The sequence below is a fragment of the Leptonotus elevatus genome, chromosome 1 (genome assembly GCF_054856555.1).
Source record: "Leptonotus elevatus isolate MCC_2025b chromosome 1, RoL_Lele_1.0, whole genome shotgun sequence".
NCBI classification, from domain to species: domain Eukaryota; kingdom Metazoa; phylum Chordata; class Actinopteri; order Syngnathiformes; family Syngnathidae; genus Leptonotus; species Leptonotus elevatus.
Window position 1 is genome coordinate 47,799,881 of NC_141239.1, and position 12,740 is coordinate 47,812,620.

Below are 12,740 nucleotides of genomic sequence, written 5' to 3' on the forward strand. Positions count from 1 at the left end.
TGTCAATAGCCTACAATATAGCCTAGTAAATGCAACTGTATCTGAAAACAAACAAAAGAGTTACATTTATTTAAAACGCCTTACAAAATACTTATCGTAAAAAAAAACGTAATGTATATCATATATAAAATATTACATTAGATACAAAATAAATGTTTATTCACAAAGTATTAAGCGGTTCAGATATATATTTATTTTTTTATTTTTTTATTAAGCGGTTCATATATACAACCGTAACCCTGCCGCAATGACGTCAGATGACGCCTTTGACGTCGGTTGACGTGACGGTAAATTTCTTTAACACGGTTAAAAATACTCACGGAACACTTTAAGTCACACAACATTCACGCATGATGACAGTGTTCTTTATTTTGACGGCGAATGCAAGTACAACCAATAAAAATGAATAGGATCAAGATGCCCACGAGTGTCACGGGGACAAATGTCATTGGACACGAGTCTGTTGACTTCCGGCCAACCACAGGAAGTGCGCCGTTGCTGTCAGCTGAGCTTTATCGCTGAATGTCTACGAGCTCTTGCAAGTTGCAACATGGTAATATTATATATATTATGTCTTTATTGTTTGTGAACTGATCTTTATGTTTGGGTAGTTTGCTATTTCCAAAGCTCTTATGACACTGTAAATCATGACGTGAATTGTCAGGCTTTGATTAATTCAGAATTTATTTATTATTATTATTATTTTTTTCTACTGTTAGATTTGGTGCGTATTTATTGTCATTGTAAAGAATTGAGATGATCAATTTCATCTGTTTGTATTCATTTAAATGTAATACCAATATGTACTGTAACTTTCCAGGTGAATTTAAGGAGCTGATGTTTCGTGGTTGATACGTTTTTATATTACGCTACCAAAACACCATTTGTCAATTGATCAAAAGTATCTTGCCATTGTAAGGGTTAAACAGAATCTTCTCAAAGGGCACTGCATGCTACTGAGCTTAGTCACAGAATGTCATCAGTCAACAGAGAAACTGGGAAGGCATAGAAGTGGACGTCCTTGTGAATTGGTCCGTTCAGCTCCTTGTTAGAGAACAGCAAGCTGTGCAAAAAGTACAGAAATATTGAACAATTGGACATATTCAGAAGTTTGAGAAGGTCCAATTAGGTTCACCTTTAAAGCTTTACTTTCCGAGGTTCATCCTGAAATTTCACCCAAAAGTGCAACATCCCTAATTTACTGTCAGTAGTGTAGTAGACAGTTGTTATTGAAAGTCTACTCACCCAGAAATGTTCCACTCTTCCCCATTGTGACCTTTAACCTAAGCAACGCCAGTGAAAAAAACTGAAAGCTTTGACATATGAAATACACATTAACAACTGAGATAATCAAATTAACGTATTTTGACTGTATGTCGAAATAAAAAATCCTTCCGACCCATAACTAGTCTGCTGTGAATGCAGATTGTCTAATCTTAGATATCATGTTACAATTACTCACTAGTACATCTGTCCTCTTCTACCAGAGATAATGAATGTGGCACACGCATGTGGCTTGCAGTTGGCTTGAAAAGAGGCGGAGTTCACAATCACCAGCTGGTCACAGTGCTTGTCACTTTACAACATCCAATGAGGCAAACAAGCATTTGCTCTGCCAGCTGACTGGACGGCGGTCAAATGGATCAGTAACTTGAAACAACGTCAACCCCACTGGTCAACATCCCACTGATGTAAGTCACACATTTTACTCCTTAAAATATTGTATAGATTTGATACAAATGAGTTTGTTACTACTACTAACCCTCGCCGTAACCCTTAACCAAGGCAGCATCATCAACGATTATAATACACATGGAAGGGATTCATGTAAATGTGGTGGCTGTTATTTCCTTTATTCAGGGCCTGACTAAGCTGCAGCCATGGTGCGGGAATACCAGTCTCCTGTTCGGGTCTACAAATATCCATTTGAATTAATAATAGAAGTGAGTAGTGTTGTCATTTTGCTGCAGGTTCCTAGTGTATTTTGTTGCCACCGTAGCCAGTGGGACTCGGACCTATGCATCAGCGTTTCATGAAATATTTCATTATTCCTCTTAACTACTGAGTATACTTTCTCAATTGGAATGGATGAATTGCACATGAACAAATCAGTCGGCACTTAATTGATGCATCAGTCCAAGAGTTAATTTTTGCTGGTGTTTTATTCACTTTTCAGCGCATCAGAAGCCCTCGAGTTATATTATTTTACAGTTTACAGACGGTTATTTAACGGAGCGGCTGACAGCATGGAGGTGCCATGTAAGGTGCACATAATGTCAAATACATAGTAAATATAATAGTCAGCAGATTTTCCACACTCTTTTTGCTTTTGCTTCTTGCCTGGCGTCGTTATACATTAAACCGTGATTATGCAACATAGTCAATGCAGGTGAAAGCATGTGACACGTTGCACTGCAGACAGCTGGGACTCTTTCAATACACAGTCAAAGTACACATACGCTGAGTTTGTTTGACTCTGCGGAAATCGTCTCTTGAAGTAAATCTGCTAAGTCTAAGGGATAGTAAAATAATATTTTCTTGTAGAATCAACCAATAAATCGTCTTGACGCCCTTCAGACACTTTTATTTACTCCCAATATTTTTTATTAAACCTTGACTCAACTTGCCTTTGGCAGTTGGTATTTCTGCCAACTGTCCCTTCTTTTTATGACTTGTCTTTATGTCTTATGAATACTATTTTCATTATCACGCTGTTAAAATGCCATCAACTGCCAAATTATTGAAACCCGGTTATTTTCTGTTGCTAATTTCTTCTTGCCAGGCTTACAACAGGAGATTCCCAAAGTGTCCCTTGATCCCAGTCTTTGTAGACAGTGAGATCATCAGTGAGAGCCAAAGCCCGGATGGCTCCATATTGGTGACCGAGAGACGCTGCACGATTGATATTGATGCACCCCGACTTCTTAAACGGGTATCTTTGCTTTTACATGCTACGTGTTTAGGCCTATAAGAAAATCTAGTTTCATTGTCTAATCACCTACAGTAAAATAGATCAGTGTTTCCCACAGATTTGAAATGTACTTGGGTGGGTGGCCTCCGTCGGTGGGGATGGGAGGCGGGTTGGACGGGAGGTGGGTCTCAATCCTCTTACTACGTCTCCTTTAGCCTCATGATCCACAAGTGAGTGATTGCAAACTAACGTTACATGCGGTATATCCTGTCGCGACACGTTTTTTTTCTTTCTTTTTAAATATATATTTTAATACATTTTCTTGAAAACATCTTGGGTGCTGGCCAATTTACTTGGGTGGCCCACCCAAGTATTAACATGGTGTGGGTAACACTGTAGATGTTCAAATAATCATTCTATTCTGATTGGTAAAGTATCCAAAGTGTTGTTGAATTTAAAAGCATATGATGCAAATAATAATGATTGTCACCTATAACCTGTACAGTACAACTCAAGGAATTTTTTTGAGAGGGAAGTAAAAATAAACACCTGAAATAATGTGGGTGGTTGCACAAGTTGTAATGCGTAATATGGCACTGCGCCAAGAAACGTAGTCTTTTAATAAAGTTAGTTACATGTGGACATTCAACCAATTTTTGCTCCTTATTTGGCTATCCAGTAGCGCCCGCACATGGCTGTACTCGGTCCAAATCATCATGCGTTACAAAGTGTGCGCACTCTGATGACTGGGATGTGGCTGTATGTGGAGTTAACCAATCACATTGAAATGAATGAAAACATACATTTTGAAATTGGTTTTGGAATTTATGTAAAAAGTTCAAATTAAAATCTCATTTTCAAATCCAAATTCTTATTTGGAGTGATGATAGCAGGTCATTGCAGTACCTATTAGACGGAAATAAATCACATTTAAATTTACTGTTGCTCATTGATTATATTGATGCTGATTGGCAAATTCTGAAAGCAGCTATTTAACAGTTATAAAAGGAGTGTGCACACTTTTGCAATCACATGAATTCAGCCGATCATTTTTACTTTGACTGTTTATAGGTCACATTGAAGGAAAAGGTTTTTAAATGGTCTATCTTGGTCCTGTTGTTTTTAACTCATTCACTGGCATTGACAGCTATAGACGTAAAAATTTCCTTTGAAGTATTTCTATTAGTTTAACTTTTTTTTTCATTTTTAACAAGAGTATGAAAACCTAGAAAAAAAATTTTTTGTACACTTAGAACAGATATAAAATTTGTGATTAATCGTGAGTTAACTAGGGAAGTCATGCGATTAATTCCGATTACAAATTGTTATCGCCTGATGCCCCTAATTTTTAATAATCTTTTCTTTTTTTAAAACATAAATATATATATATATTTAATTTTTTATTTTTTATCTTTTTTTTAAGAAGAGATTATAAAAAATTAGGGTGTCAGGCAATTACAATTTTTAATCGTAATTAATCGCATGACTTCCCTAGTTAACTCATGATTAATCACAAATTTTATATCTATTCTACTACAATAAAAACAATTCTAGGTTTTCATACTCTTAACAAAAGTGGGGAAACATTTTTAAACTAATAGAAATAGTTCAAATGAATTTTTGACGTCTATAGCCGTCAATGGCAGTGAATGAGTTAATCACAAAACCTGGCATTTTAAAAATGGTGTGTAGACTTTTGAAAACAGCTGTATTTTGTTGAAATATCCTTTTGTTGACCATTTGAATGTTGTTTATCCCTCCAAAGATTGCTGGTATAGACTACCTGTATTTCATCCAAAAGAACACTCTGAACCGCAGAGAGCGGACTCTGATCATTGAGGTCCAGAACGAAACGTTTTCCAACAGGGTCATTTCCCGTGAGTGCTGCAAATACACGGTGAGCTTTGAATCCAATCTGAACTACGTGTCGTTTGTCGGAACATCCCAACAAAGTTTACTACTATTTTGCATCATAATCCACTCTGGTCTTGCTTTACAGGTTCATCCTGAGAATGAAGAGTGGACATGTTATGAACAGACGGCTAGTCTGGATGTTAAATCCTTTTTTGGCTTTGAAGGCTTGGCGGAGAAGATAGCAATGAAACAGTATGCTAGTAGCATAGAAAAGGTTTGCATTTCCTTTGAATTCACTGACTTGTGACACGTGTGGGGGCGTAAAAATGTGTTGTGGAGTCACTGCTGACGTTCACAGTCCCATTGATCCAGCGACCGTGTGTCCTACGCCTTTCTTTGTGATAGGGTAAAGAAATTATCCAGTATCACCTCACAGAGCTGGAAAACGAGGGCATCACGTACATACCTCGTTGGACTCAACCCTCGCCTACGCGAGACGTCCCCGGAAACTCTGTCAATGAAGTGCTGCCTGTCTGTGACAAGGACCAGCCCACAGAGATGTCAACTGCTTCTCTTGATGGTCAGTGTGACAATGACAACGACTACAGTGTCCCCAAAAATGTGTCCTTTAAATACTCGCTCACAAATTCATGATACAAGATGAGTTACACTTAATGGCTTTAAATGAGGTAACATTTTAAAATATTAAAAAACACCCCTGCAAATGAGAGACTGTGTCAAAAGTTACATAATAATGATTAATAAGTGGCTATGAGTAGTGATGTTACGCTCGAAGCAGACGCTCGGCAGGTGTCGAGCGCTCGCGGCAATAAGTGTCTCGATACGTACGTTGTTCCGATGGCGTGCTTCGTTCGGTGGAAAATCACATGACCGCGGAAGCAAAGCGGTGTTACGTCGCACGCACGTCGGCCGTGGCTGTCGTGTGTCGTGTGACTCCATGTAGGGAGGGGTTGAGTCTGTCGATTTGATTCCGAGTCGAACTCACAATGCTTTTTGGGGGCAAGATTGAGAGGAGGAGAGCTTTTGCGTGCATTGAAGTCACTGAGAATGAGGAAGGGTGCACTAAAAAACAATGAGTAATATTTACTTGGGGATAAAACCGAAGTGTTTTCACCCCGAAATTAACTCATTCACTGCCATTGACGGTTATAGACGTCAAAAATGTATTTGAACTATTTCTATTAGTTTATTTATTTCCACTTTTGTTAACAAGAGTATGAAAACCTAGATTTTTTTTATTGTACATTTAGAATATATATCAAATTTGTGATTAATCGTGAGTTAACTCGTAATTAAAATTGTAATCGACCGACGCTCCTAATTTTTTATTGTAATTAATTGCATGACTTCAATAATTTAACTCACGATCTGTTCTAAATATACAAAAACAAATTACTAGGTTTTCATACTCTTGTTAACAAAAGTGGAAAAAAAATGTAAACAAAAGAAATAGTTCAAATTAATTTTTGACGTCAATGGCAGTGAATGAGTTAAGTAAATTTTCCAAGTAGTGTTCCGAGTACATCTTATCATCTTATCAAAAAACTACGAGGGTTGTGTTGCTGGTGTCAGGTAGAATCCTCGTACCTTCAAGCCATTTTTGCTCCGTTTAGTCACACCAGAAATACATTAGCCTATAATGGCAAACAAGAAGACTAATGTGGCTCACATGATAAGAGTGTCTGCCTACCAAGCAGAAGGTCATGAGTTCGCTCCTCAACAGTTAACTTTTTGAAATAAATAAACTGGGAAAATATACCCCAAACTTTCCTTGTAAAATTTACAATATAATAAAAATGTTTTGTAGGTTTTTTTCTGGTAAATATCACCCCCCCCCCCCCTCACTTTTTGTTTTTTTACAGTGGAGGTGAATTTACATTTTTACACAATAGATTAATTTGCAATTGCACATATTGAAGGCATTCATTCACACACTATATACACTGATTTATAATATAAATTAAATCACTGAAAGTATCTTCTCCACACCCAAAACACTGAAATCACAAGCATTGTATTCAAATACCGTCGTCAATTTTCATTTCACTTTTTCATTTAAAACTGACGCAAGAGGGTCTTATTTTTTTTCCTAATGACATTTTGCACTTTTGCTGAATGTAAATGAAATATATTTTTGTCCAGCAGATGTCACCACATTGAATTGTGTCAAATGACTCGAAGCACTGACCCATTTCAACACAATTGCTTCAGTGGTACAGAAAGCAGTGGCGAAGCAGTGTCATGACTCACCACACGGATTGGTGGCAAATGCTTCATGACACTGAACCATTTCGACACATTGCTTCATATTGATTCACTGCTTCAGAAAGCTTCGGTTTCTCCATCACGAGCTATGAGTATTTGTTTTATCAACTCAATTAGGTAATTGTGTACCCATCGCCAAATGTTTTTCTTCCAAAAGTTCAGAGAGTGGATAGAGAGGGAAGTGCTGCCAACTTGGATGCAGCACAGAGAAAATTTGTCAAGTCACCTTCAATGACGGGACAATCCGATCAACATGATGCAAAAGGTAAATTGAATTCATATTGAAGGAAAGAAGCGTGGAAAAGTCTTCTCTGCTTCCTTGAATACATTTTGTCTAGTTCTGATAAAAATGGGGAAAAACCAAATGATGTAGCTAATGTAGTAAAATGAAGCTGTAGAATAACATCCCCGTAATCTTGCAAATCGTGACTGCCTTGGTTATCTTATTGTAGTACATGCCCAAGCCTAAAATTACAACTCGTCTTTTGTTTATTTTCTACTCCAAATACATGTTGTATGGAGCAACATGATTACCCTCGTGGAACCTGTCAGAAAATTACACATTGCGAGTGCATGTTGTTCTATGTAGTTGATATTTTTCGCTCAGATTGTCTCCCTGTAATGCCTGCAAAGGACGATGTGCTAACTTGACGCTGTGTTTTGGCCTGCAGACAAGTTGGATGCTGATTACATCAGACGTTTCCTAGGTGATTTAACACCTCTGCAGGAAAGCTGTCTTATTCGACTGCGGCACTGGCTCCAGGAAACCAACAAGGGCAAGGTCACATAAATTTGGTCTGAATAGATCAGCTCACTTTTTCACATGTCCATTTTGTTTTGTTTGTTTTTTTAACTAATAAATGTAAGTGATCTGCTGATTTCCTGGCAAGCTAATTTAGTATGTCGATATTTTTATGTTGAACCATCATTTTTGGGCTTTCCAGACTCCAAAGGATCAGCATGTGCTGCGCTTTCTGATAGCCACAGATTTTAACTTTGACAAGGCTCGAGAGCTGCTGTGCCAGTCACTTAAATGGAGGAAACAACACCAAGTGGATTTCCTATTGGACTCATGGCAGCGTCCTCAACTTCTCCAGGACTATTACACCGGAGGCTGGCACCACAATGACAGAGGCATAGTCCTTTTTTGAATATTTTGTCTTTTAGTGCATATTTATTGTGACTAGATAAGCGTAGACTGGCATGTAAATTATTAACTAACCCGTCATAGTTCCCATGAGTCTGTCATCAGTTGTAAACAGATTAACTCATTCACCTACGACGCCTATAAACGTCAAAAAATCATTTTAACTATTTTTATTAGTTTAACATTTTTTTCCCACTTTTGTTAACAAGAGTATGAAAACCTAGACATTGTTTTTAATAATCTTTAAAAAAAAAAAGGAAAAAAAAAGATTTTTTTAAATTAGGGGCATAATTGTAATTAATCACATCGACTTCAATAGTCAACTCACAATTAATCACAAATTTTATATTTGTTCTAAATGTACAATCATTTTTTTCCTAGGTTTTTATACTATAAAAATGTTAAACTAATAGAAATAGTTCAAAACATTTTTTTGACGTCTATAGCCGTCGATGGCAGTGAATGAGTTAAAGTGGAAGTCAACCTTAAAATATGATTGACAACAATAAATTAATCTGTGGCCTCACTAATTAAAACATGCCATTCTGATTAATATTACATTTGTGGAATTAACAAAATCCAGCCGTTTTTACCCAGGTAACAACCAATCACAGCGCAGCTTCAGAAAACATGTGAGATCTGATTGGTTGTTGCCTGAACCCTGAGCAACATTGATGTCATCTTCAGTCGACAGCAAGTGGTAAAATGGCCGCCCCCTGAGATGGATAAAAATGGTCGGATTTTTGCTGCATAATTCATATTCCACAAAAGTAATATTAATCAGATTCTCATGTTTAGACTAGTGAGGTCACATATAACATATTATTGTCAAGAAATGTTTAAGGTTGACTTCCCCTTTAACAGTATCCAGCAATTCATTCAAATAAAGTTTTAAAGTATATTAACTCATTCACTGCCATTGACGGCTATAGACGTCAAAAATTCATTTGAACTATTTCTATTAGTTTAACATTTTTTCCCACTTTTGTTAACAAGAGTATGAAAACCTAGAATTTTTTTTTACATTTAGAACAGATATAAAATTTGTGATTAATCATGAGTAAACATGTGAGATCTGATTAATTACGATTACAAACTTTACTTGCCTGATGCCCCTAATTATTAATAAATTTTAATTATTTTAAAACCCACATTTTTTGTTTAATTTTTGATAATCTTTTCTTTTTCTTTTTTAAGATTATTAATAATTAGGGGCATCAAGTAAAGTTTGTAATCGTAATTAATCGCATGACTTCACTAATTAACTCACGATTAATCACAAATTTTATATCTGTACTAAATGTAAAAAAAAAAAATCTAGGTTTTCATACTCTTGTTAACAAAAATGGGGGGAAAAAAAGTTAAACTAATAGAAATAGTTCAAATGAATTTTTTTAAGTCTATAGCTGTCAATGGCAGTGAATGAGTTAAAAGCCAGTAATACGCTGCAATTGCGATGGAAGTATTTGTATGTGTTTAAATGAATCATATCTTTGTGTGTTTAGATGGTCGGCCTCTATATATATTGCGGTTGGGCCACATGGACACAAAGGGTTTGATGCGTGCCTTGACAGAAGACGTGCTGGTTAGACAGGTGAAAGGGACTTACGCTCACATTTATGCACGATTCAGCCATTTTGCATACAGATGTCAAGGCTGACATTCATTCTTGACGGCCCAGGTTGTTGTCGTTAATGAAGAGGGACTGAGGCGCTGTGAGGAAAACACGGCAATCTTTGGTCAACCAATCAGGTGCCAGAATTCACTTTCCTTGCAATAGTGTAACGGCAGTTATAAAAAAATCTCCACACAAACATTCAGGAAAATAATATGCTGGTCAGGTGCTGGACTTGCCTGGTGGATCTGGAGGGTCTTAACATGCGTCATCTGTGGAGACCAGGACTGAAGGCCCTACTGAGAATCATTGAGGTAGTGGAGGCCAACTACCCCGAGACGCTGGGCCGCCTCTTCATGCTGAAAGCACCCAGAGTATTTCCTATCATCTGGACCCTGGTAACATGCCGCACGTGCTAATATATGAAACACGAAAAGCAGCCCAAAGATAATAATAGAAATGACATTATGTATATGAATAATACATAAATAAGCATGTGGATTGTGTTATTCATGTTGCGATATTTGACTTGCAGGTCAGCCCTCTGATCAATGAAAACACTCGTAAGAAGTTCCTTGTTTACTCTGCAAACGACTACCAGGGTCCAGGAGGTTTGGTGGACTACATTGACCAGACGTTTATTCCGGACTTTTTGGGAGGCGACTGTGTGGTGAGCTTTGTTGAAAATCGGCCTATACATACAGCCGCACTTTTATATATCTATTAACTGTTAAGCGTTGCTTTGTGGTCAGCCTAATTTTTTGTCTTCTTCACCTCTTCTTAAGTGCGACATCCCTGAGGGAGGTTTAGTCCCCAAGTCTTTGTACAGGACAGCAGAGGAGCTGGAAATGGAAGACAACCGTTTATTGACAGAATCCATATATAAAATTGCCAATATTTTCAAGGGAGCTCCATTTGAGGTACAGTCAGGTTTCTATGGCAACATTGTCACTCATCTACCCACTGTGTAGGAAGATGAATATAAACGTCCATTTTCCTTCAAACTGACCGCCACTGTTTACATGGGTAATCGATTGACTTTTTTTTTTTAACACCGTACAATTCCACCTCATGTAGGAGCTGCTTCTAATACTTAATTAAACTACATTAGAAACGGCATTCAATCACAATAATACACCAATTATTAGATTAATAATTCACATTAGCTGACATTTTTAAGGTGCACAACTTGAGCACTAAAACTAATCTTAAGCAAAGTCTTGCATGGCAACCAGGAAGTTGAGGCACTCGATTTCTTTATGTGTCGTAGGGCGCCATCTGCTGGAAATAATGTGCGCATTGTTTGCACATAAATACATTGAGAATTGAAGTGAATATCCTATAAGATTATCATTTTAAAATGGCAATATATTGACTGCTGTCTTCTGTTCTGTCGATACTGCTTTCAGATTTTGATTGAGATCATTGAAGCTTCTTCTGTCATTACTTGGGACTTTGATGTGTCAAAAGGGGATGTGCTTTTCAACATCTACCATTCAAAGAGGTCACCGCAGCAGCCAAAAAAAGACACAAACGGAGCCCATGGTTTTACGCCCTTAGGGTCTGTGAGTCCGCAGCTGTTAGACAAGAGCTGGGTGCTGGGCCAGGATTACAGCCTGGTGGAGAAATCCCTCACGTGTAGAGAGGGGGAGAGTGTACAGGTAAGTGGAGCACACTGTGTAGATAGATAGATCTTCTATTTTTAGACTTCCTTTCAAACATGTCTCAAAAGTGTCCACCCCCCTTCCCCATTGCTGGAGCCTCATATTGATCGTGCACCTTTGCTTTGTTCATACAGGGCTCTCACATCACTCGCTGGCCCGGATGCTACATCCTCCAGTGGTGCTTTCACAGCGCCCCGACTGCCTCAGCCTCCAGCCTGTCTTATGTGGATGATGTGCTGGCCTCTCTGCAGGTTTCTTCCCACAAGTGTAAAATCATGTACTATACTGAGGTGCTGGCTTCCCAAGACATCAGGTCAGTACATTTATACCGCCATGCTCTGGTTTTGTGTGTGTGTGTGTGTTTCAGAGACTATACACCAAAGTCTTACTCTATAAATGCTGAATTCCACTCCATGTCTGTTTATGTAGGGGATCCATGACCAGTCTGGAGTCCGGTCATAGTGGTTTCTCTCAGCTCAGTGTGTCCACTACTCTTTCTAGCCAATCACACACCAGCTCAAACGTCTCAAGGTAGTTTCAGCTTGACGACAATTTTGAACCCACTGCCATCTGGGTAGTCCTGCTTGGGAATTCTTGGATCATACTTGAAGCTGAAGCTTTGCTGTGGTATTTTCAAATGACGATGGACGCTGTTGTCAGTGCGTGTTGGATTTACAATTGCAGTTAAGTGTCATCAATCACTGCACAGTCTTTAGTGTGTTTCATGGGTCAATAAATGGTATGCAATGTCAAAGGTGGAGGCTGCAGTTGTCTTTGTTTGTCCACTAGATGGCAGTGTACTATTGGACAGAAAATGCTCAAGGCTCATTTTACATACAGCAGGTATTGTTTATTTAAAAAGAAATTACTGTATGATCAGCATGCGCCTGATATTGACATATTAGATACACCTGCACACTCTACTCCAACAGAAGATCTATGAAAAGCCTCGGCTTTACGTAGGTAATAATGAACCAAGTTCACTGTGGTGTAGCTCATTTTTGGTGTCTATTTACCAGCTATTACAAACTCCACTGGAAGATATTGTTGCTATTTTATGCAAATAACACAGATGATCCTTATTTGCCTTTTATGTGTTATGTATGTATGCTTTAATGAAATAATACATCGGATTTAGCTAAACTGAGACTGGTATAACATTCTTTGAACGTCAACCACACGCATAAATTCCCAGAATGGTTGAGCAGGTTTACATTTTTCTCACACGAGCTTGTTGGGCGAAGGAATACGAAGAAGAGTTGC

At 38.0% G+C, this 12,740-nt stretch overlaps 1 protein-coding gene across 3 annotated transcripts; it reads left to right on the forward strand.

Annotated features, from left to right (window-relative positions):
- The first annotated feature begins 390 nt into the window (after window positions 1–390).
- Window positions 391–12,231, forward strand: LOC147182687 (SEC14-like protein 1). Of its 3 annotated transcripts, none has more exons than XM_086063725.1 (18): window positions 487–553; window positions 1,490–1,691; window positions 1,861–1,943; window positions 2,783–2,932; window positions 4,677–4,808; window positions 4,911–5,039; window positions 5,171–5,345; window positions 7,209–7,316; window positions 7,723–7,832; window positions 7,996–8,185; window positions 9,704–9,792; window positions 9,880–9,950; window positions 10,040–10,211; window positions 10,349–10,483; window positions 10,599–10,733; window positions 11,223–11,474; window positions 11,612–11,790; window positions 11,907–12,231. In XM_086063725.1, exons 3-18 carry the CDS (start codon window positions 1,881–1,883, stop codon window positions 12,010–12,012), a joined length of 2,196 nt encoding a protein of 731 aa, XP_085919851.1. In that variant the 5' UTR covers window positions 487–553; window positions 1,490–1,691; window positions 1,861–1,880; the 3' UTR covers window positions 12,013–12,231. The 3 variants fall into 3 exon arrangements, with proteins under 3 accessions (XP_085920006.1, XP_085919851.1, XP_085919928.1); XM_086063802.1 differs by having other exon boundaries at window positions 488–553; window positions 1,523–1,691; XM_086063880.1 differs by lacking the exon at window positions 7,209–7,316 and having other exon boundaries at window positions 391–553; window positions 1,488–1,691.
- Window positions 12,232–12,740: the final 509 nt, after the last annotated feature.

What these genes read in the sequence shown, in the direction of transcription:
- LOC147182687 (XM_086063725.1), top strand. Translation starts at nt 1,881, where the DNA reads ATGGTGCGGGAATACCAGTCTCCTGTTCGGGTCTACAAATATCCATTT. An exon ending in CACCCCGACTTCTTAAACGG is followed by an intron (nt 2,933 to 4,676) that starts GTATCTTTGCTT and finishes ATCCCTCCAAAG; the next exon opens with ATTGCTGGTATAGACTACCT. An exon ending in ATGCTAGTAGCATAGAAAAG is followed by an intron (nt 5,040 to 5,170) that starts GTTTGCATTTCC and finishes TCTTTGTGATAG; the next exon opens with GGTAAAGAAATTATCCAGTA.